The 21062-nt window shown below is 54.3% G+C and overlaps 1 protein-coding gene across 2 annotated transcripts; it reads right to left on the bottom strand.

Annotated features, from left to right (window-relative positions):
* Nucleotides 1-2283: 2283 nt before the first annotated feature.
* On the bottom strand, nt 2284-19763 carry Slc38a3 (solute carrier family 38 member 3). Of its 2 annotated transcripts, none has more exons than XM_041677169.1 (16): nt 19631-19763; nt 10208-10359; nt 10026-10104; nt 9761-9876; nt 9144-9217; nt 8959-9051; nt 8790-8871; nt 7733-7815; nt 7594-7652; nt 7231-7395; nt 7067-7146; nt 6210-6310; nt 5874-5998; nt 5644-5788; nt 3249-3352; nt 2284-3159 (listed from the first exon to the last, which is right to left on the bottom strand). In XM_041677169.1, exons 2-16 carry the CDS (start codon nt 10306-10308, stop codon nt 3055-3057), a joined length of 1512 nt encoding a protein of 503 aa, XP_041533103.1. In that variant the 5' UTR covers nt 10309-10359; nt 19631-19763; the 3' UTR covers nt 2284-3054. The 2 variants fall into 2 exon arrangements, with proteins under 2 accessions (XP_041533103.1, XP_041533101.1); XM_041677167.1 differs by lacking the exon at nt 19631-19763 and adding an exon at nt 18116-18196.
* Nucleotides 19764-21062: the final 1299 nt, after the last annotated feature.

Genomic DNA, 21062 nt, shown 5'->3' with positions numbered 1-21062 from the left:
CTCTGTCTCTTTTTTAAAAGATTCATTTATTTATTCTATATACAGTGTTCTGTCTGCAGGCCAGAAGAGAACACCAGATCTCATTACAGATGGTTGTGAGCCACCATGCGGGTGCTAGGAATTGAACTCAGGACCTCTGGAAGAGCAGCTAGTGCTCTTATTTTTTTATTTTTTATTTTTTGGTTTTTCGAGACAGGGTTTCTCTGTGGTTTTGGAGCCTGTCCTGGAACTAGCTCTTGTAGACCAGGCTGGTCTCGAACTCACAGAGATCCGCCTGCCTCTGCCTCCCAAGTGCTGGGATTAAAGGCGTGCGCCACCACCGCCTGGCCCCCAGTGCTCTTAATCACTGAGCTATTTCTCCAGCTCCTTTTTGGACTCACTATGTAGCCTGGGCTGGCCTTAGACTTGGAGTCTTCCTGGTCTAGCCAGTGCTAAGTACATTATCTTATTTTTCTATGATGAGCAGTCATTAGAAAGCAATGAACGGCAATGAGAGTTGGGTATGGTGGCACACCCCTGGAATCCCACCTCTGAGAACAATTGGAAGTTTGAGTCTAGCATGAGCTACATGGTGAGGTCTTATCTTCCATTCCCTCACCAGGAAAAAGAAAGAGTGTGCTAGACTTTTGGGGTGCTCCTACAGCAATATTTCAAATAAAACAAATTTTCCCCAATGCCTCTGAGTGTGTGCATGTGTGTGTGTTACCATGAGTTGCACTTGGCCTCACACTTCCTAGACGAGCACTGTACCCTGCGCTTCCAAGTCTAGAACATAGTTTTCCTCAAAAGCATAAAGAAGGAAAAGACTTAGGAAGCTATTCAAAACATATACTAATCCTCAATCATGTTCAAAGAGCTGTGGACCCGTCCTTGTGAAGGCTGGATCCTCGTGGCCCTGGACTGGCAGCCAGTGTGGGAATACTCCCTTCACAGGCACGTGGGTACATGGTTCTTGAATCTACAGTGCCTACATCACTTGTCCTGTTCCTACTGGAGCCTGCCACCCATGGTCAGGCTGAACATGCAGAGAAGAGCTCTGCAGTGAGGGTCCCCTCCACACCCTGGCTCTGTATGGGGGCTACTGTTGTCACATCTGGACAGAGAAGCCTGCAGCTTTGGCTGCTGTCCCATTTCTGTGCTGTCCTGCATCCTTCTTTGAATAGAGAATGTAAAAGGCTCTAAGATCTGCCCATGGGATAGACTCTGCCCTTGATTATCCCTCACTGTCCACGAGCCAGCATTCTAGACAAGACTGGTGTCCCACCTAACAGAGAAGAGACTGGTGAACCCCGGGGGACAGTCCCTCCTGTACCTTAGGTTGCATCTACCGCGAGGTCAGTGTCCAGATGTTTCTTGTGGCCACGGGGCTCCTGGCTGAAGTCAGGTACCCAGGACCCATGGGACTCAGGAAGCCCCCTCTGCTAGCTGGCACAGCTATGGGCCAAGCAGCCACCAGCTTGAAGAAGTTCTTTCTTCAGGTCTTTCCCAAGCTGGCAGTTGCTTTTCAAGTTCAAACTGGCTGTCCTTTTGCTGGTGGCCTAGCCTGGTGCAGGGTCTTTCCTAATGAGGGTTTAGTGCCAAGGCCTGGGCACTTCCTTCTCTCTGGGCTGTAGCTGATTCAGGCCAGTAGCTGAAAGTTGCAGTGGGCAGCTTCCCAGTCCCACTTGGGCCTGGATACCTGGGGCTGCCCTGGCTCCTTGAAGTCCCTGCCTTGCCTTGAACTTCACCCTCCCTTAGTCACTCAGGACTACCCCAACTCCCCTGAGACTCACTAACCTACCTTTATTCATAGAGGTGCTTATTATCAATAAAAAGAACAGTCCTGCAAAGGGAAGGATCCAGCTTCCAGGCACTAACACGGGGTTGACAAACAGCCTAGGAGAGGGAGGATGGCAGAGCCCTTTCCTGAGGCTTGTGCAAGGCTCAGTTGCCCCCAGCTCAGACCCTCTGTGGAGCTGCTGGGGATGCACCTCACGTTGCCTCCTTCCGCAGGCTTCTCTCTGTCCCATTTCCTAGGGCCTCATTAATTCCTCCCCACCTCACCCCGTGAGAAAGCAGGTCTGTGCTGAACTTGGCCTGGGCCCAGAGCTGGGTCTGAACATGCCACTGGTTGGTCGGAGAGGCAGGAGGTGGGGTGGGGGTGGGGGGTCTTGCTCAGTCCCCACTCATGTATGCAAGCAGACAGGAGAACCCCAGTGCCGTCCATACCTTATTAGCCTCTACCCTATTTTCCGGAACCCCGAAGATATGGAGACCAAGAATATAAAACACAATCGGTCTTATGTATAATATTTATAAAAGGCCAGTCTCCCCAGCTCCGTGCCAGTCTGGCTTCTGGGTTTTGACTCCCAAGGGCAGGATACTGGGGCCCAGCCTCTCTTCTCCCAGCACTGGAATGTAAGTCATGGCCCCGGCTTGAGGTGTGGGAGTCCCAGCCTCCCCAGGACTGGTGAGGGTGCATACAAACCCCATCCTCAGCAAAACCTGCAGACCCCAGATATGGGGTAGGATAGGGTCTCCCTCTAAGAAGGAGATGCAAGAAGAGAACAAGAGTATCCTAGATTTTGGGCCCAGTTGTTGGAAAAGGGGCTGGGAGATCAGCAGGTGGGGCGGGCTGGGCGGGGGAGGGGGGCGATGAGCCCTCTGGGTGCAGACTGTAGCTTCCCAGCAGGGCTGGGGGATGCCTGAAGGCTTGGGTTCTGGCTCTGTGTGGCTCAGGAGGTGGCTGCTGGGTCTCAGTGTACACAGCTGTGGAAGGGGGAGGAGGGTGGAGGGTTTTGGTGGGATCTGAGGCAGCAGCCCCACCCTGTTCCGAGCTCAGGAAGCCCCTGCAGCCCTGGAGCCCAGCAGGGGGTGGTCCAAGGGCCTTGGTCCTGGCTCTTCAACAAAAAACCTTCCAACGGGAGAGGATATGGGTGGAGCCAAATGCCATAGTATTTACAGTGTCTCTCTCCCCTGTCTTTCTCCCCTTACTGAGCCCCTGGCTGGGAGCAGGGGCTGGAGAGGGAAGGCAGGGGCACTAGGATGAATACACAGAACAAGATGGGAGTCCTCCTAATGGTTTCCTCCGTGATGGCTGGTCCCAGAGACCCAGTCAGTGATGATGAAACTCAAACTCATGGTCATCAGCAAGAAGCCAACCGCAGCAAAACAGAGGGCCTGTTGAGTGTCAGAGATGAATGAAAGAACTGAGATACGGACATTCCCTCAGCCCCGCCCCAGCCCACCGGCTTCCAGGCCCCTCCTACCAGGATTTTAGGGGTAGATCTTGCAGGCTCCTTCTCAGTGGGCATGATTCGGAAGTAGAAGATGGCAGGAAAGATGAAGATGAGGCACGGAGCAGATGTGGCCCCTGCAAAGAGCAGAGCTGAGCAACAGCTGGCTCACAGGTCTGAGGTGGACTCCCCGTGAGATCAGCTGCACTCTGTGGTGGGGAGAGCCCTGACTGATTCCAGGAGAGTCCACCAGCCTTCTCCTGCCTTCTCATTCACCAGGCTGCAAGGCCGATGGTGTTGGTGGGTCAGGAAAATGTCAGTGAACGAAGCGAACAACGAAGAAGAGAAACTTATTACAGAACAAAGCCTTAAGGATCCTGGGTTCCTAACACAGTTTGTTATAATTCGAATCTCGAATGCCCTTAGAAGGCCTGAGTGTTTGGTGGTGGGGTCTCTAGGAGGTTCAAGTTGGGGCTGTCAGGTTGGTGTTGTTTGGAAGCGCAAAGGAGGTGAAGCCTTGAGGGAGGTCCTTAGGTGTTGGCATGAGCCCCTTTGGGGGACTGTGAGGCTTTGGTCTGCTCCTCTTTCCCTTTTAGTTCTTGGCCGTGGGGTAAGCAGTTTTGTTCTGCCACACACTTCTGTCATGATGGATTATCCCACTACAGCCCTCAAGTCAACTGGCACCAGTCAATCACGACTGGAACCTGTAAAAGTATGAGCCCAATAAGCCTTTTTGTTTATATGGGCACAAGGCTATCCCAGGATAGCCTCAATCTATATAGTCAAGAATGACCCTGGGGGGCCGGGCGATGGTGGCACACGCCTTTAATCCCAGCACTCGGGAGGCAGAGGCAGGCGGATCTCTGTGAGTTCGAGACCAGCCTGGTCTACAGAGCTAGTTCCAGGATAGGCTCCAAAGCCACAGAGAAACCCTGTCTCGAAAAAACAAAAACAAAAAAAAAAAAAAAAAAAAAAAAAAGACCCTGAGCCAGGCAGTAGTGGCGCTTGCCTTTAATGCCAGTACTCAGGAACCAGAGGCAGGTAGATCTCTGTGAGTTTGAGGCCAGCCTGGTCTACAGCGCAAGTTCCAGGACAGGCTTCAAAACTACACAGAGAAACTCTCTCTCTTTCTCTTTCTCTCTCTCTCTCTCTCTCTCTCTCTCTCTCTCTCTCTCTCGGAGGGGGGTGGGGGAGAAGGAAAGGAAAAAAAAAAAAAGAATGATCTTGTGCTCCTGGTTTTCCTGCCTCCACCTTCTCAATGCTGGGAATACAGGCTGTGCCACACACAATGCGCTGCTGGGCTCTAACCCAGGGACGGCATCATGCACGCATAGCCAGGCAAACACTCCACTAAGCACTAAGCTGCTAAGCTATGTCCTCAGCCCCTGAACCTTTCCTCTCTTTTTATTTTATCTAAATTTTTCCATTTATTGTTTTTTCTGTGTGTACATGTGTAAGGGCGTGTGTGTCACTGTACGTGTGGAGGTCAGAGGGCAACCTAGAGGACTCGGTTCTCTTCTTCCACGTGTGAGTCCCGGGCTCCAAACTCAAGCTGTCATTGCTTGGTGGCAGGCGCCCTCACTCACGGCCATCTCACCAGCCCTGTATAGGTGAGCCTTTATAGGGTTATAACGGCCTCATGGGCTCTGTTATAGTGGCACAGAGCTGACTCGACAGGCACAATGGTCCTCAAGACTTTTCCATCACTTCAAGAACGCATTTCTGTCTGTTGGTTTCAGCTTGATGCAGATTTGAAACTTTGGAAGCAAGAGTGTTTTCAGATAGTCACAAGTCTCAGCGCCCAGACCAGTGAGGCGGACTGAAGAGGAGGGTCAAGGGGTCAGACTTGGGTCATCCCAAAGATGCTTCGGAATTGTCTAATTTTCCAGCCTGGAACCTCAGCTGGGCTGGGACAGAGGACAGAGACTCAAGCTTGGAGTCTGATAGTCCTGTAGCTGGATCGAGACCCTGGGCTCCCCAACTGCAGCTCTTCTGTTCCTTCAGTCACTCTGGACTTTGGTCCCCCGATATGTAAAATGGGGGTACAATTTTCTGAGACCTTTTGCTGTTGCTAGAGCATCTCGCTTTGCTGCCTGGGCTGGTCTTGAACACCTGGGCTCAAGTCATTCTCGTGTTTCATCCTTTCCAGCTAAGATAACTACCATCCCCAATCCAGGGAGGTCCTTCGTGAAGACTTGGTTCTAGAGACTGTCCTGTCATCTAGTGAAGAGGACCTACTCAGTGGTTTTGAGCCTTAAGAATGGACTGCAATAGTTTTAAGGACAAGAGTTCAAGTTGGAGCCTAGACCATGTACACGGCGGCCAACTATCACTTAAATGTAGGGTATGTGCTGAGGGGGTCTGCTGGATGTATAGAGACCAGAGTCTCTGGGACACTATCCCATTCATACAGCAAGGCCAGACTCACCAATGATCCCAAAGATGCCCAGGATGTTGGGGGCGAAGATAACCAGCAGGTTGATGCAAGTAAGCAGGCCAGTGGCGATGAGCACATGCCGCAACCAGCTGAACTCCTGGTTCTGAAACAGCATCTGCTGGATGGCGCGTCGTACCTGGGCAGGTGGAAAGCGCCGTCAGTCCAGTGGCCCCCAGTAGACCCTCCCTTCCGCTGGCCCCGTAACCTGTCTGCTGGCTCACCGGGAACAGAACGATTGGAACCGTAAGTGTGACTGCTATCAGCACGGCCACGCGCACACATAAGATCAGCGCATCAAATGGGTCCACCTTGCTGTAGGTGTGTAGCAGCTCCGACTCCACCCCGTCTGTGGCAGGCAGGGAGGGTGGTCAGCAGGCCAGGGGGCGGTGGACCCTGACACTGTGGGGAGTGGCACTCAGACTCACCTCCACAGCTGCAGGACACAGTCAGGCATCACACATCTAGTGAGTGCCTATAGTAATCAGGACACTATGGCCACTGACCAGCCCTTGCCTCCCAGCCTGGCCTCTGATCCACCCGTGCTGATCCAGCCATACCATAGAAGGTGAGGTAGCCGAAGAGGGCAGCCAGGAAGTACATGACATACATGACAGCAATGGACAGGTTGGAAATGTGCTGCATCTTCTTCTTGGAGGGGCTGCAGACAGTAAGAGAGGGGGCGTGGTGACACTCAAGGGTCCCTCTGGCACCACATTCCTCTACTCAGCAGTGAGAAAGCCTCCTTCTTGCCCCTAATTTCTAGTCTTTTGTTTTTTTTTCTTTTTTTCTTTTTCTTTTTTTTTTGTTTTTTTCGAGACAGGGTTTCTCTGTGGTTTTGGAGCCTGTCCTGGAACTAGCTCTTGTAGACCAGGCTGGTCTCGAACTCACAGAGATCCGCCTGCCTCTGCCTCCCAAGTGCTGGGATTAAAGGCGTGCGCCACCACCGCCCGGCTGTTTTTTTTTTTTTCGAGACAGGGTTTCTCTGTAGCTTTTGGAGCCTGTCCTGGAACTAGCTCTTGTAGACCAGGCTGGCCACAAATTTATAGAGATCTGCCTGCCTCTGCCTGACAAGTGCTGGGATTAAAGGCGTGCGCCACCACCGCCCGGCTCTGTTTTTGTTTTTTTGAGACAGGGTTTCTCTGTGTAATAGCTCTGGCTATCCTGGAACTCCCATTGTAGACCAGCCTGTCCTCGAACTTACAGGGATCCACCTGCCTCTGCCTCCCTGAGTGCTGGGATCAAGGGTGTGCACCACCACTACCCAGCTCCTAATTCCCACTCTTATGGAACACGAATATCTTTGGTCTGGTGGCACAGGTCTTATCCCCTCGCCCTCTAGACACATATCTAATAGCACATCATTCTCTGCAGACTGTCAAGGCAGCCACCATCCCTCCCAGCCACAGACACCTACTCCTTGAGTTCTGTATATATAGGCAGCACCTCAGGGTGGCAGACGAAGGCGAAGGCCATGATGGGGATGGTATATGCTGTCTGGAGACACACAGAACTATGTCAAGGCAGCCGTCTCCCCAGGCCCTCTCCCCACTTCCCTGGCCTGGCTTGGCCTGTTGGAACCTGTGAGTTGAGTGTGAAGTAGTTTGGGGTACAGAAGGCTGCAGCCTCGGGCTCTCCCTGTTGCTGTGCCTTCTCCTCCAGTACCACCGTGTGGCTGAAGTTGCCTGTGGCATTGGCCAAGTCGTGTGCCAATGAGCAGGGAACTTGGAACTTCTTGTAGATGACCTGGGATGAGGATGGGTGAGAGTATCAGTGTCAGGCTAAGCTGCTGGCAAAGTCACTGTGAAGCCATGTTCAAGCTTAGAAGAGCTGCCTTTTCACTCTGGCTTCCCAGGAGGTCTTCCCACCTTCCACCCCCGCCCTGCCGTCAGAGGACTCCCTTGGGCCTCTGCTCTCTCCTGACCAACATGGAAGGTGGCTCACTGCGATCAAGAAGAACACCATGCAGCTGAGAGAGAAGCCACTGGAGTAGCCCAGGTAACCTGCCGAGGAGAGGACTGTGAGACTCAGGCCTCCCTTGCGTGTCCCCTCACGACCCTCCAGGCCGACCCTGGTGACTTACCCAGCTGCCGCATTAGTGCTAGGGGCAGAATGATGGTGACAGACACCAGGATCACAAGGTAGTTGCCATCCATGTACCATGCCCTGAAGGGAGAAGAGTGGGGACCACAGTCAGAACCTCCTCAACCTGGGGTGGGGTCCCCTGTGTCTCCCTGTTAGGGCACCAGTAATGCCACCTTGTGTCCATTGACCAACATTTAACTATAACTCTAAGTCTCCCTGAGCTTGATCTGGGAAAGGGGGTGGCGCTCATCTCACACTCCTGAGTGTGAGCTGGCCGGGGACACAGCTCATGTGGGTCCCCTCCTGACTGCAGGTGCTGGCAGTGTTTCCTAAGTGCACATAGGCCTGGGCCCATCCTGATGCAGGTGTCAGGATGAAAGGAAGGCTCAGGAAGGGTCTGTTTTTCTTGGGAGTCTCAGGGACTTGCCAATAACTGTGGCCCTTGTGGTCTTTCTTGGGCACCTTCATCTTGTATTATTCAGGCCCTCCTCTGTCCTGGAAATAAACGTGGGGCACAGATAAGGGTAGAAGGCCCAGGACCATCCATCCTTCTAGATTCCTTGGGAAAGGTCCCTGGGACCCTAGGTGCAGAATCCTAATTCTTTCTCTCAGCATTTTCTCAGTCATGTGGCCCCTTTGCTTACAGGCACTGGGTGGTCAGGAGCAGAGTTAGCCTCTCCTCCCTTCCTCTCAAACACAAAGCAAGGCTGATGCCCAGCCGGTGCTGGCTAAGTCGTAGGCACCCCCACACATGCCCTGGGCTTAATCTCTTGGTAGTGGCGGCGGGGGTGGGGGTGACCCCATGGTCAGGAATAGCAGGTGCTTAGAGCTAAGCCTGAGGCCCTTCTGCTCATGAGCAGGGTCCTGGGTCACATGGACCCTAGCTTTCTAGGTCTAAAAGTCCCCTCTGGGGGCTTTCCCTGGATGTTCCGCACACAGACAGGAAACGAATGTGGCTCTATTTGCAGTCCTCTGCTCTCCACAGCCACACTTCTGTCCTGTCTAGCAGGCTGGCTGGGCACCCATTGCTTCCCATCCTCCTTCCCCAGGCTCACGAGGTTGGCTTCTCCAGATTCAGGAAGGTCTGTATGACAAGAGGCAACTCAGACTTGATGATGTACAGGTAGCTGGACATGGCTGGGGGAGAAGGCAGGGGACAGTTGCTGAGGTCGGCTGAACCAGCCAGCTTATCCTGCACCCCACTGCCCCCACTACCAGCCTCACCTCCAATGTTCTGTAGCGTGATGGCCAGAGCTGCTGCCAGCTTCCCTGGGGTCCCAAAGGCACGGTAGCCCAGCTGCTCATAGGCGCGGATGCCTATAGAAACCCGTGTCAGGATAGCCAGGGGAGCTTGCCCCGGTTCACCTTAGCCTCGCCCCCCTCTCCCCGCAGGCCTGCTCAAGGCTCACCCACAATCCCTGAAGACTTGAGGAGCAGGTGGATGGAGTAGCTAGATAGCAGGGCAACAGCTGTCAGAAGGAACCTGGAGAACATGAAGGAAAGAGGCCCCTGGAGGTTGGCTGGCAGGGAGTGATGAGCTCAAGGAAGCTGCGAGGAGTCTGTCCATGACATAAATGTCTGAGGAGCGGGTGCAAATCAGGAGACTCCAGAGATATGAACACTACTGTCTTTGACCCAGGGTGCAACATGACCCAGGTGGGGGCCCTCTGGGTCAAGAGTGCCCTGTGCCTGTGCTCCGAGCCCCTTTCTTTCTGGAGTCGTTGGGACAAACATGTTTTCCATTCAGGCTTCAGGGCAGGGCCACCAAATCAAGGACACGTGTGGCCACACAAGGCCTGGCCACAAGGGTTCAGCCATCATGTGTAAACGTAGCAGAACAGACTCAGGCCTGTCGAGCTGGCCTTGTGGGTTTGAGGAGCAGTGAGGTATATTTGTCTGGCTGGGGATGTTTTTGTAGCCGTGGACTGGTGCAGAGTAAGAAGTGCCCACCCACTGGATAGCGAACTGGAAGGTCCTGGGAGGTCATGGTTGGCAGCTGTTCAAGGCCGTTTGCAGAGGCACTCACAGGAAAAGGATGATGCCAGTATTGGCCATGGCGTAGGCGAGACCCAGGATGCCACTGCCCATGATGGCATTGCTGAGATTGAACACGGACATCCCAAACGATGTCTTCCCCTCGAACTGCAGGTACCAGAGTGGGATGGGGAATAATGGGGCATTGTAGCATCCTCCCTCGTTGTCCCTCAGTCTCCCATTGCCTCCCCAGAGCACCTCATCACCATGCCCAACTTCCCCCCAGTCCCTCAAGTCCCTCAGGTTGCCCAGCTCACGTCGGTGAAGTGTGGCGTCATGCTGGAGCTTTTCTCAAGGAAGCCCTTGCCTTCTGCACAATGTTGGGGGTCTTCGGCCCTGCAGGAGACCAGCACAAGTGACTCAGCTCCATCCCTGTGTCCTGTGCCTCTGCCCAGTGCTTCCCTTCCCTGAGCTACCACCAGGTCCCTCTTCTATTTACCTCTGTGTGTCTGTTGCAGACACTCCCACCGGTAGAAGCCCCTCCAAGTGCTTGCCATTGGGCACCAGTTCCACCATCTCTGTTTGTCGGGGTATCTCCATGGCTCAGAGACTCCCTGGGAGCTTCGCTCACACACCAACACAGTCAGACGTCTGTAGAACAGTCAGCCCCTCCGGTTATCTTTGGGATCATGGTCTGGTTTCCCGCATGAAGTCAGTGGCCATAGTACATCTCTGAGAGGGTCACTTAGGACAGCCAGGCGCATGGAGGATCACTGGGACCCATCTCTTCCTTGGGCTCTGCCTTTGGGGTATGGAGTAGAACTTGGACACCTGAGCTCCTAGGACACCCTGATGGGACAACTCTTAAGTACAAGTCCCCTATGTAGACCAGTCCAAGCAAGCTGTTAGGGCCTCAGTTTCTCTACCTGCGAAGCTTGGACCATTTGGGTGATCTGAGTCCATAGCTGAGTGGCACCAGAAACCCTGAATGCTAAGTGCTAGGTCCTGACCCCTCTCTGCATGTGCGTCTTGGAGTGAATCCCCTTCCTCACAGTAGCCCTGGGACACAGTTTCCTGAACTGGTCCTGTGTGCCAGGGGCCTCCTGGCCAACCTAGAATGGCACTGCCCGATGGTTGGAGGCCTTGGGAGAGGGTGAGGGCTGTGGGCCCTGTTCCCAGATGCCCGGCGGGCTCTGTTGGCAGTCAGAACAAAGGGCCCTCTGTGGGCTGAGAGCTGGCGCTGTGGACAGCAGGCGCAGAAGATGCCCCCTCCAGAGCCAGGAGGCCTGAGGCGGTGCTGGGGCTGGACACCTGGGCCTGTCCAGCCTGGTTGTGGTGAAAAGCCCTCAGGGGCCCTTCCAGGAAATGGATGTCCTAGGGCACAGTTCTCTGGGCCACTTGGTCTTCATGCTCCTCACAGGCCTGGCCTCAGGACCACACTTTCCTTCTAGCATTGCCTCTCTTGCCAGGGAGCCCCTGATCCAGGGCCTGCCATTCAAGCCACCCTCTAAGCAGAACCCTCGTTTCCCTGGGCCAGGAGCTCAGGGCTTGGCTGGCTGAAGAGGAGCCCAGGTCATTGCTGGGTGCCCCTTCTCTCTCTGGGCCTGGCTCAGCTGGACTGCAGAAGATCCAGCTTCCTCACTTCCCACTGAGCACAGCCCAGACAACAACTCACTGGCCCCTCTCCCATCTCTGGGGCCAGGGGTTACCTACTGTGTCCAGAAGATGTCTGGGCAAAGTGAACCCAGGCCTTTTCAGGACATCCTAAGGGCCAGAGTAGTCAGTGGGGGGGGGGGGGGGGGCTGAACCAGAGTGGAGACCAGAAAGGGGTGTCTGTGCCAAGCAGGATAGCCAGAGCCTGGGCCTGAGGCATAATAGGGCATCCCAAACCCAGCACTGACTCCTGTCCCTACTCCAGCCCCTAAGGATCTCAGGTCGGCTTTGAGATGGGAAGCTACAAGAAGCACAAGAAAACACTCAGGATTGATTTTGATGCTCCAGGGAGCTAGGCTCAGGCCTTAGGCCCCCACACTCTGTAGACACCTGTCTCACTACGCCCACCGGAGTATCTCACCCACTGTTCTGGTCCAGAGCTCAGAGCTCGAATACCTCAGCCCTAGGGACTCCACACCTGGCACCATTACCTACCTCTGTCTCCCTGGTTGCCAGTTTTGAACTCCTCGTCCTCCCAGCTCACCCACGGAGAACCCTGAGAGTATGGGCTTCAGTTCGTGGACTCTTCCCCTCCGTCACCCATCACTCCATAGGCTGCCCTCACACTGCCCCTCTGATGAGCCCTGCCATCAACACCCCTCCCAGAATCTCACCTAGGTGGAAGGTTGCACTGCCTGGTCTCCGAAATCCCTCCAGAGTACCCCCTGGCACTCAGTAGGTTGCCCTTGCTCGGTCCCCACCCTGGGCAAGCTGGGACAAGCCCTTGGAGTATGCTGTGTCAGCAGTCTAGGCCAAGCAACCTCTCTGCTGTAATGACAGAGGCCCCCAAGCTTGCCTGGGCTGGTGTGTGCAGGGCTTCGTTCTGTTATGGCATCAGGGTACCAAGCAGCCTGGCACGGCCTCCAGGGAGACTAAGTCCATGGAATGGCTATGGGAGGTGCCTAAGGTGAGCTCTAGGCTCCCTGTCCCCTTTCAGTGGGGCTAAAGTCTTTGGGGCCTGGTGGCTATTATTCATAACCAGTCATTACTAGGTCTCAGGCTGCCCCGAGATCCCAGGAAGGATGTAGAATCTTTGTCCTTAAGTGATCTCCAGTCTAGTAGAGGTGACGATACTCTTCTATGTCCCATTACCCCTCCTCCCAGCCACCGCTCTAAATTTCCTACTACAACTGAATGTGAAACACATTCTTCTGGGTCTAAAAAAGTTAGGGGGAGGAAGTTATCAAGGGAGGTTTCCTGGAGGAGGTGGTGTAGCCAGGTCTAAATTTCCAACAGAAGCTCCAAGGCATGAAGCAAGGAAGAGAGCCTTGGGCAGAGGGCACAGCGTGGACATAGGCTCTGAGGTGTAGTATCAGCAGGAGGTGAGGGTAGAATGAAAATTTCATGGCTACTGACAAACCTTCCAGAGCCTTAGAGGCTAAGTGAGCATCTTTACTCAGTGAAGGCAGTTTCAGGACTAGAGCCCCAGAGTGGAGACTAGTTTTGACGCTATGAAGGAGACCTCAGACATCTCCCAAGGCTGCTAGCTCACCTCCTCCAGCCCATACCCTCCTTCGCTCTCTCCTGCCCTCCTATGTGTCAGGAAGTCAGGGTACTCAGGAGAGGAGCCTGATTAAGAAGAGCTGGCATCGGAGCCAGTCCAGCAGAGGCGAAGGCCCAGACCATGCCCTAGACTGGATCAGCCTCACAGTGCGACATGAACAGAGCACTCTCGCCCGGGACCTCACGGTCCTCTGATACCTAGGGGTCCTGTGAGGCGAGGCCAAAGCTGGCCATAGAATGAGGGAGCTCTAGGAGGCTTCGCCTTCACGAGCGGGCCATCGGTGTCCAAAGAATAGTCAAGTCTTAGGGTAGAGAGAGCACCGAGTCCTTGGGCAGGTCATCAGGACGGCCTTGGTCATGAGTGCCGTATGGGCCTGGACGGTGAACTGATGGCTGTCCCAGGCCATTGCTCTGAGGCTTGTTTGTTCCGTGGGGAGATGGGGAGGGGCTACAGCATCATCAGGATGGTGCATCAAGTAACGCCTGCCCACGCGGGCTTCACAGAGCGAGAATTCATCAGGCACACCTCGGCAGGTGTTGACTTTGGCTAATTAAAGACTTGTAGGCCTAGGAATCCAGGCCAGGATGGGTTGGCTGCTTGCATCAGCCACTATGGGAACCACAGCTTTCTATCCTACAGCACAGTCCCTAGGTCCTGCTAACCTCCATTCTCAGGAACATACGTGGGCTTGCAGGGTAGGCTGGCTGCACGGTGGACTGCACTTCTCCCAGTCCTGTAGCCATATGTTTCGATGCGGGGTGGGTGTCATGTGAAGTTTATTTTTATAGCCCAGGTTTCTTGGACCTGGGTAGCCTTGTGACCTTGTGCCTATCACGGGGGGCCCCAGGTGGGGAAAGCTTTTCCTAGTTTAGCCATTATGACAGAGTACCTCTAGATAGCGACCTCTCTGCTGGCCTGCTTCTCCTGATTTCAGAGAAAAGGACTCCATCCTGGGACAAAGCGTACATGACTGGGGAATCAGTGCACAGCCGGCATGTTTGAACTTTAAGTCCCTAACACACAGCCCCAGAGACTGCTGGGAGAAGCTGCTGCCCTAAGAGACTGAGGTACAGGGCCAGTAGGAGCCTATCAAAACTGTCAGTCACCCCTGGCCCCTCCCCCAGGCCACAGCTTCACATTGGTGGTAGAAGACTCCAGTCCTGTACCTCCCACTATCCCATCATCACCACACAGCAGAACAGGAGAGGGCAGCCTGTGGCCAGTGTGTGGCTGGCAGAGATGACCTGAGGAGGTGCATGAACAGGACTGGGCAAAGCCACTCTTTGGTGGCCTGGCGCATTGATAAGCTAGCCACCCCAAAGACTCAGGCTCTGCCCCTTGGCCCAGGGATCTGTAGCCTGTGTCTTGGTATTCTGGCTATCCGGAAGTACCTAGGAAGATCTGAGAAGCCCAGCTGGGGCCGGAAGGTAGACTTTCCTGTGACAGGGTACGTTTCCTAGACAACCAGCAGATGCTTACGAGCCACCTTGACCTCGACTTGGACCCTGTCTGCTCAGGCTGATTCTAAAAGAAACTGCGTCCAGAACCTCCTGGCCCAAGCTGGCCAGAGCCAGCAGCAGTCCCTCCTCCAGCTCCATTGCCAGCTTGTTCAGAGGGACGTGCGGCCAGAGGTCCTGCTGAGGCAGAGGACAGGACATCACGTGACTGTGGCCCCCCAGAGGCAGGGGAGACCCTGCGCCAGCCAGCCCATCTTCCTCCCTGCCGACCCGGAATCCCCTGGAGGTGGCCAAATATTTGGACAGCCGGACTCCTGGCCCCAAGGAAAACTGGAACACAGGCCTGGGGCAGTTTGGGACTCATTGTAGACCCTGATGGGGGGCTAAAGCAAGGTCAGCTTGGAGAAGGGGAGACATTAGGTCAGGAGGATTGAGGTAGAGGGAGGGAGAGAGGGGAGAGAGTGCAAGGGAAAACACACACATTTCACATTTCAAACACGCACCATGCATACTGATCTAGACAGACAACCAGACAGACAGACAGGGGCCCAGGGAGATAGAGAAACTTGGTTGGATATTCAGGGGCACAGACAAAAGAAAACAGAGAGAAACAAATACCATACAAAGTAGATGATTTGATATTCAGGCAAGGAGAAAAAGACAATGAGGGAGGTCAGAAACAAAGATGACCATTCGAAGGTAGAGGTAGCGAAAGATGGTGGCAGGAGACAGCCAGAGCCCCACGTGTGGTGGCAAAAACCTTAAGGCCCAGCACTTGGGAGGCAGAGATAGAAGGATCTGTATGAATTAGAGGCGAGCCTGGTCTATACAGTAAGTTCCAGAGTTCCAGACCAGGCACAGCTATGTAGTACGACTCTGTCTTTTTTGTTGTTGTTGTTTTGTTTTTCAAGATAGGTTTTCTCTGTAGCTTTAAAGCCTGTCTATCCTGGAACTAGCTCTTGTAGACTAGGCTGGCTTTGAAAAACTCAGAGACCTGCCTGCCTCTGCCTCCCAAATGTTGAGATTAAAGGCACGCGCCACCACTGCCTGGCTACAACTCTGTCTTAAAAAACATAAAGACAGGGCTGGAGAGATGGCTCAGTGGTTAAGAGCATTGCCTGCTCTTCCAAAGGTCCTGAGTTCAATTCCCAGCAACCACATGGTGGCTCACAACCATCTGTAACGAGGTCTGGTGCCCTGTTCTGGCCTTTAGGCATACACACAGACAGAATATTGTATACATAATAAATAAATAAATAAATATTAAAAAAAAATAAAGACAGAGAGCCCTGGAAGGAGCCCAAATGGCCGTGAGTGGAGGAGGAGGCAGGTGTCTCAGCACATCAGGTACCATAGGGTGTCCAGGTGGAACTTAAGAGGGACTCCACAAGGCCTCCACTGCATCTTCAGCTCTCCGTGAATTCAGACTCTATCCCAATGGGATACAATGTTATCCAGTGGAGCCAAGCCCAGGAGGGTCATAAGGCCAGGTTCTACTAGAAAACTTGGAGACCTCAAGGCTGGTTCCTGAGACTTATTTACCTGAATAATGGAAAAGACAAACAGAAGTGATGGCCAGCTGGGGTGACCCCTATTGTCAGTGGCCGCACACAGGTGCAGACGTGCTGGCTGAGGGGCTGTGTACAGGACGTGGCCCGCAGAGCGGAAATCCAAAACCAAGCAACTCTAGGCTGCTGGCAGGAAAGCCCCTCCTGCCCCAGCAGCTGGTCCTTCCCTTTGGCCCCCAGAAGTGCTGCCTGATCCTTTAGAGTTCCCACCCTACCGTCCTGTATCTGTCTTCCCATCCAGAGTCAAAGGCCTGCCTCTTCAGTACCCTTCCAGGCACCACACTGTGAGCAAGGGACATAGTAGGTGCTTAATCAACATCACTGAATGAAGGGAATGGGTTCAAAGCCCTCTGAAGGTTCTCAGTCCATTTTACCTACTCTGGGGCGCCTGGTCCCTGGCGATGTCTAAAATAGAACTCTTCCCTCAGGGCCCCTTCTTGCTACAGCATAGCCTACATCACACTCCAGCCTTCTGTGCACACAGAAGCCAAAACTGCATCTCCCTAGCAGGCACTGCCTTGCAGACATGCTTTGCCCTCGACTCACACCCAGCCCAGACTTCCAGGGCTTGCTGCATTAACTTCATATCTTTTCCGGGTCCAGTCTAGAGTTCATGATCTACCCGCTTTTATTGAGCCTGTTTCTCCATTTGTGTGGGACTCTAAGGCCACTCTCCAGGCCAGTGACACAGCTACAGGAATAACCAGCTCCTTTCAGCTGGCTATCTGGAGCCTTGGACTGTGGTGGACAGCAAGCTTGAGACAAGAATCGGCACTCAGCAGGATGGCTTGAGAGGGCAGTGAGAAGACAGGTTTCATGGATTCAGGCAGGAAAAAGCTCTGAGACACGGTCTCATCCTTCCTGGAGACACAGTCCCCTACTCAAACCCAAGAAGTCAGAAATTGTCATTCCTGGTTTCAGTCATCCCAGCCTCTCCAAAATATATCAGGCACGGCCTCATGCACTCGGGATCCTACCACCTTGGGGCTTCCCACGAAGGGTTTTCACAGCTGTGCAGAAGTTCCCTACTTCCAAACAGAACAATCCTTGGGTTTATCTAGTTTTATATCCCCACCCCCTGACATGCAATGAGTGCACCAAGGGACTGGCTTCCCTTCCAAAAATAAGTCCCCATCACAGACTATGTGCCAGGCATTTCTTCTATGGACGATATAATGGCGGGAAGTGGATGAAGTACTAAAGGTAAGAACAGGACTGGAGGGCTAAAGGAAGAAAGCACATGGAGGTGTCCTCCGTGGTACTCCTTAGGGAGCAAGAACCTTTGATGTAGGTCTCCTTAGCATTGTGCAGAAGGCAGACCTGGATTCAGGTCTCGGGGTCAGGGGAGTGGGATAGGGAGGTGCAGATTCTCACATGCCCCACCCTTGGCCCCCTTCTCTAGTGTAAACAAACCGTTGCATTCACTGTAGCCAATGAAAGGGGACCACCCAGCAGGGGCGGGCTCCTGAAAACTGAGTCTTGGGCCCCTGGCTAGTTCTCACACTCGGGCCAGCCAGGTCCACAGGTGGAGAGGAACGCCCATTGTGCCCCGCCCTCAGGCCAAAGAGCCAAAGGAAGCCAGAGCAGGCGGTGCCCACTGGCCCCACTGCAAGTGACACTGGTTCTGGGGCTAACATGGATCCCGCGGGTCCCCAGGCGTCCCGCCCGATTTGCCCTCAGACTCTGCCCAGCGAGGCCGGAATAAATATACCCGGACTGCCCGCGTGCCAGCCGGCGGATCTGCCTCTCAAGCGCCCGTCGGGGCAGTGCTCCAGCGTCTGCTCCCCGCCACTCTCTAGCTGGTGCCGGTGGGTCCTGACTCAGGAAGTCGGTCCACTGTCTCCTGAGCCTCAAACTAGGTGTCCTGTGGACTTAAACCCGGGGCTGCTGTCCCCTTGCTGTCCAGCTTGGCCCTGCCAAGAAAAGGGAGTAGAGGAGGTGCCCCTCCCAGCACCCTGGCGCAAGCTTGGAGCTGGGGTGCCTACCGGCAGTCTCGCAGACCTGTGCCCTGGAGCGCGCAGGGCTCTGACTCTTGGAAAACTGGGACGCCTGCCCAGGTCTCACGGTACGAGAGAGCTGCCCAAGCCCACTAGGGACCGGAGAAGGTATAATGGCTCGACCCACACAGCGTTCCTGGGCTGGTGGCTCTTTAACCCCGGCAGTACCTGGCCTCGTGGTGGGCACGTTCGGCGCTCCGCCCCGAAGAGTGAGGTCCGCTCCACTCCAGGCTGAGCGATGGGCTGCAGCAGCAACGGCAGCCGCAGGGAATGAAGGGTGGCCGGCCCCGCCCCTGGCCCGCCCCCGGCCCGCCAATCCCCGGCGGCCCGAGGGAGGAGGGGCTGGTCCGGGGAGGAGCGGGGGCCTGGCCGGCTTGCCTCAAAGGGGCAGTCGGTGCCCTCGGTGCCCTCGGAGCCTATAGGTGGGAGAGCCTGGATGGGGAGGGGTCGCTTGAGCCCTGAAGAATCGGGGCGATGGTTCAGGTCAAAGCAGAGATCTTTGTGAGAATTGTAGGTGCCCTGAACCCCTGAAAGACTCTGCCAATAACTTTATAAACCTCATGGGATCTTCAGCCGAAAGCAGTGGGAACACCGTAAGATTTAAGTTCAGTGAGGGGCTTTAAAAGGACGACTTTCAGACTTGACGCCTTTTCAACCTTGCCCGGTCGTCTTTGCTTGTCAGTGGTGGATGGAGCAGGGAGAGGGGCTGTCTGAACCAGTTTTTTCTTCACCCCAGAGAGTCGGTATCCTTGAGGCTGAAGCAGAGGTGGGCTGGGAGAGCTGCGACGTGAGGGCGGCAAGGCAAGATTGCGGTATTTCTTTTCTGGCCTTGCATGTCTATGCCCTCTATTCCGTTTCTAAGATTAAGCGACTGCTGTCAGCCTGCCCATCAGAAGTGGGGGCAGGACTTTGAGGAAGGGACTTTCGGGAGCACTCATTCTTGACTGGCTATCAGGGCCATCTCTTCCTGCTTCCCACCTAGAGCTCTGGTGAGGAAAGTGGTGTGGTAGGGAGCTGGGGAGGGGTGTTGGCTTTCAGGATGGGGAGGGTGGAACAGCTGTGCCCCTTGCTTCTCAGCCACTGGCTCTGATCCGATTAATGCCATGGCTTCTGCTGTTTGTTCCTTTCCAAGCTGGACTTCTCGGTCATATCTACCTCCTGATGTCATCTCTCCTTCCTGATGCTGTGGAGACCTTCAGAGACCAGGTCTCACCCCCTTTCTGCCCCAGGCTGGGAGTCAGGACTCCTCAAATCTAGCAGGCCTGGATTCTCTTCTTGCTGACTCATAGCACCACCACAGCCAAGCCCAAGCGTGCCTCAGTTTCCCTCTGGCCAGGGAGAGGTGGGTGAAGAGAAAGCCGTAAGCTATGAATTTAGGACTAGACGCTGGCTGTGAAGGCCAGTGAGCTGGGAGACTAAGCAAAACAGCCCTGGGATGGTGATAGCTTCCTGAAAGTGAAGCCTACATTTCTGGTAGCTAGATGACAGGACAGCTTTTCATCCTTAGCTGATGTTGATATAACTTCCAGACCCAACCTTACCATGTCATAAATAGCCACTAGACTCCCACCCTCCCAAACAGCAGGAGAAGCTAGAGAGGGCAGCACATGCTGACAATCCCAGCCCTCCAGAGGGAAGGGGGAGAACAAAATGGCATGAGCCAGAACCACCTTGGATACTCACACGGGAGATATTTGTCAAGGGGTAATGGCACCAGAGCAGTTCCTGAGGATCCAGACCAGGCTTTAGGTTCTCAGCATATGAGGATTGGGGTCCTGGGTCCAAACTGAACAGGAGCAGAAACCGGCTGGGCTGGGCTGCTGTGGCAGGATTGGAGGCTAGTGAAATGAGGGGTCCTTGGGTAAGGCCAATCATGGCTAAGCTGGGGGAAGGGTGCCTGTTTGTCATTCCTGGGCCTGGACCCCTGCCAGGGTAAATAGAGTTCTGAGGCCTTTCTCACCACCTGTGGAATCTCCCAGCCCAGCCTGCCTTAGCTGCAGAGCCAGGATAGGATGGATAGGACATGCTGATGACTGCCAGGCACCTTCCCCCAGAGGTCTGAGGAAATGCCCATCCGTGTAACCGCCATATCGGGGTAACTTCCAAGAGTGGGAGAGCTTCATCTGTGGCATCAGGCTAGCCCTTGCCTCCGTTCCCTGACCTGACCTCCACATTTCAAACACAGGCCTAAAAGACTGCCTGAGGTATGGGATGGATCTTAGGGTCCTAGGATCTTACAAACTCTCCTTCCAAGCCCATGTTAGCCCCTTGCTCTTCTCAGCCCTTGTCTGGCCATCCTCCAGTGGGGAAGCCTCTCTCACCATATCCCACCCTACATGGTTCCTCAAGACCCTTTCCAACAGCCGTGCCCTGTCTTCATCACTAACCTCGTCCTTGGGTCCACGGTTTGCCTGAACACTTGCAGGCTCCTCCCTTTCTCCTCCACATCAACCAACTTCTGGTCAGCCATTCCTCCCCACATAGCGTGTCTGACCACACATGGCCCTACTGTTCCTAGAAATGTCAGATTTCATGTGTCCATGCTTCTGCCCTTGCGTTTCCCCTGAGCTTGAAATCCTCACAGTCCTATCTCCTTGGCAACTTTTGGTTTGTCCTTTAGAACCCAAAGGTGATCACCTCTGATAGCCCAAACTGACAAAGAAGCAGCTGTTCCAGAGTTTGCAGTGGCCACCCAATCAGCACCTCTCACCCCTTGCCCCCTCCCGCCCGCCAGGCCCAGCCTCAGAATCTACACATACTCTCCATAGGGCATCCAGATGAGAAGTGCCTGCCAGAATCAGTGCACGAACAAATGAGAGCCTGGTGGAGGAGCAGCCTGTGGGCCAGACTCAGCCCAGGGGAGGGAAGGGACATGCCAGGGCGCAAAGAGAAAGAAAACTCCAGGGAGAGACTGGTACATGACAGGATCTGCGCCAGTAACGTCCAGGCTATGGGCAGGGCTGGGATACTTGTTAAGCGGATGTGTTGGGGACTCCAAGGGCTTCCGGGAGAGGAGACTCTTATTTGACACTGGTTCAATGTTTGGTGCCCAGGAGGCTACTCTTTGGACACAAGCAGAATTGAATGTCACATTATAGAACCTAGAAATATGGAA

This window comes from Microtus oregoni, unplaced genomic scaffold, assembly GCF_018167655.1.
Source record: "Microtus oregoni isolate MIOR12 unplaced genomic scaffold, Mior012 000028F_ref0000031, whole genome shotgun sequence".
Taxonomy (NCBI): Eukaryota; Metazoa; Chordata; class Mammalia; order Rodentia; family Cricetidae; genus Microtus; species Microtus oregoni.
The sequence above is the reverse complement of the archived record's forward strand: the minus strand, read 5'-3'. Positions and strand labels throughout refer to the sequence as shown.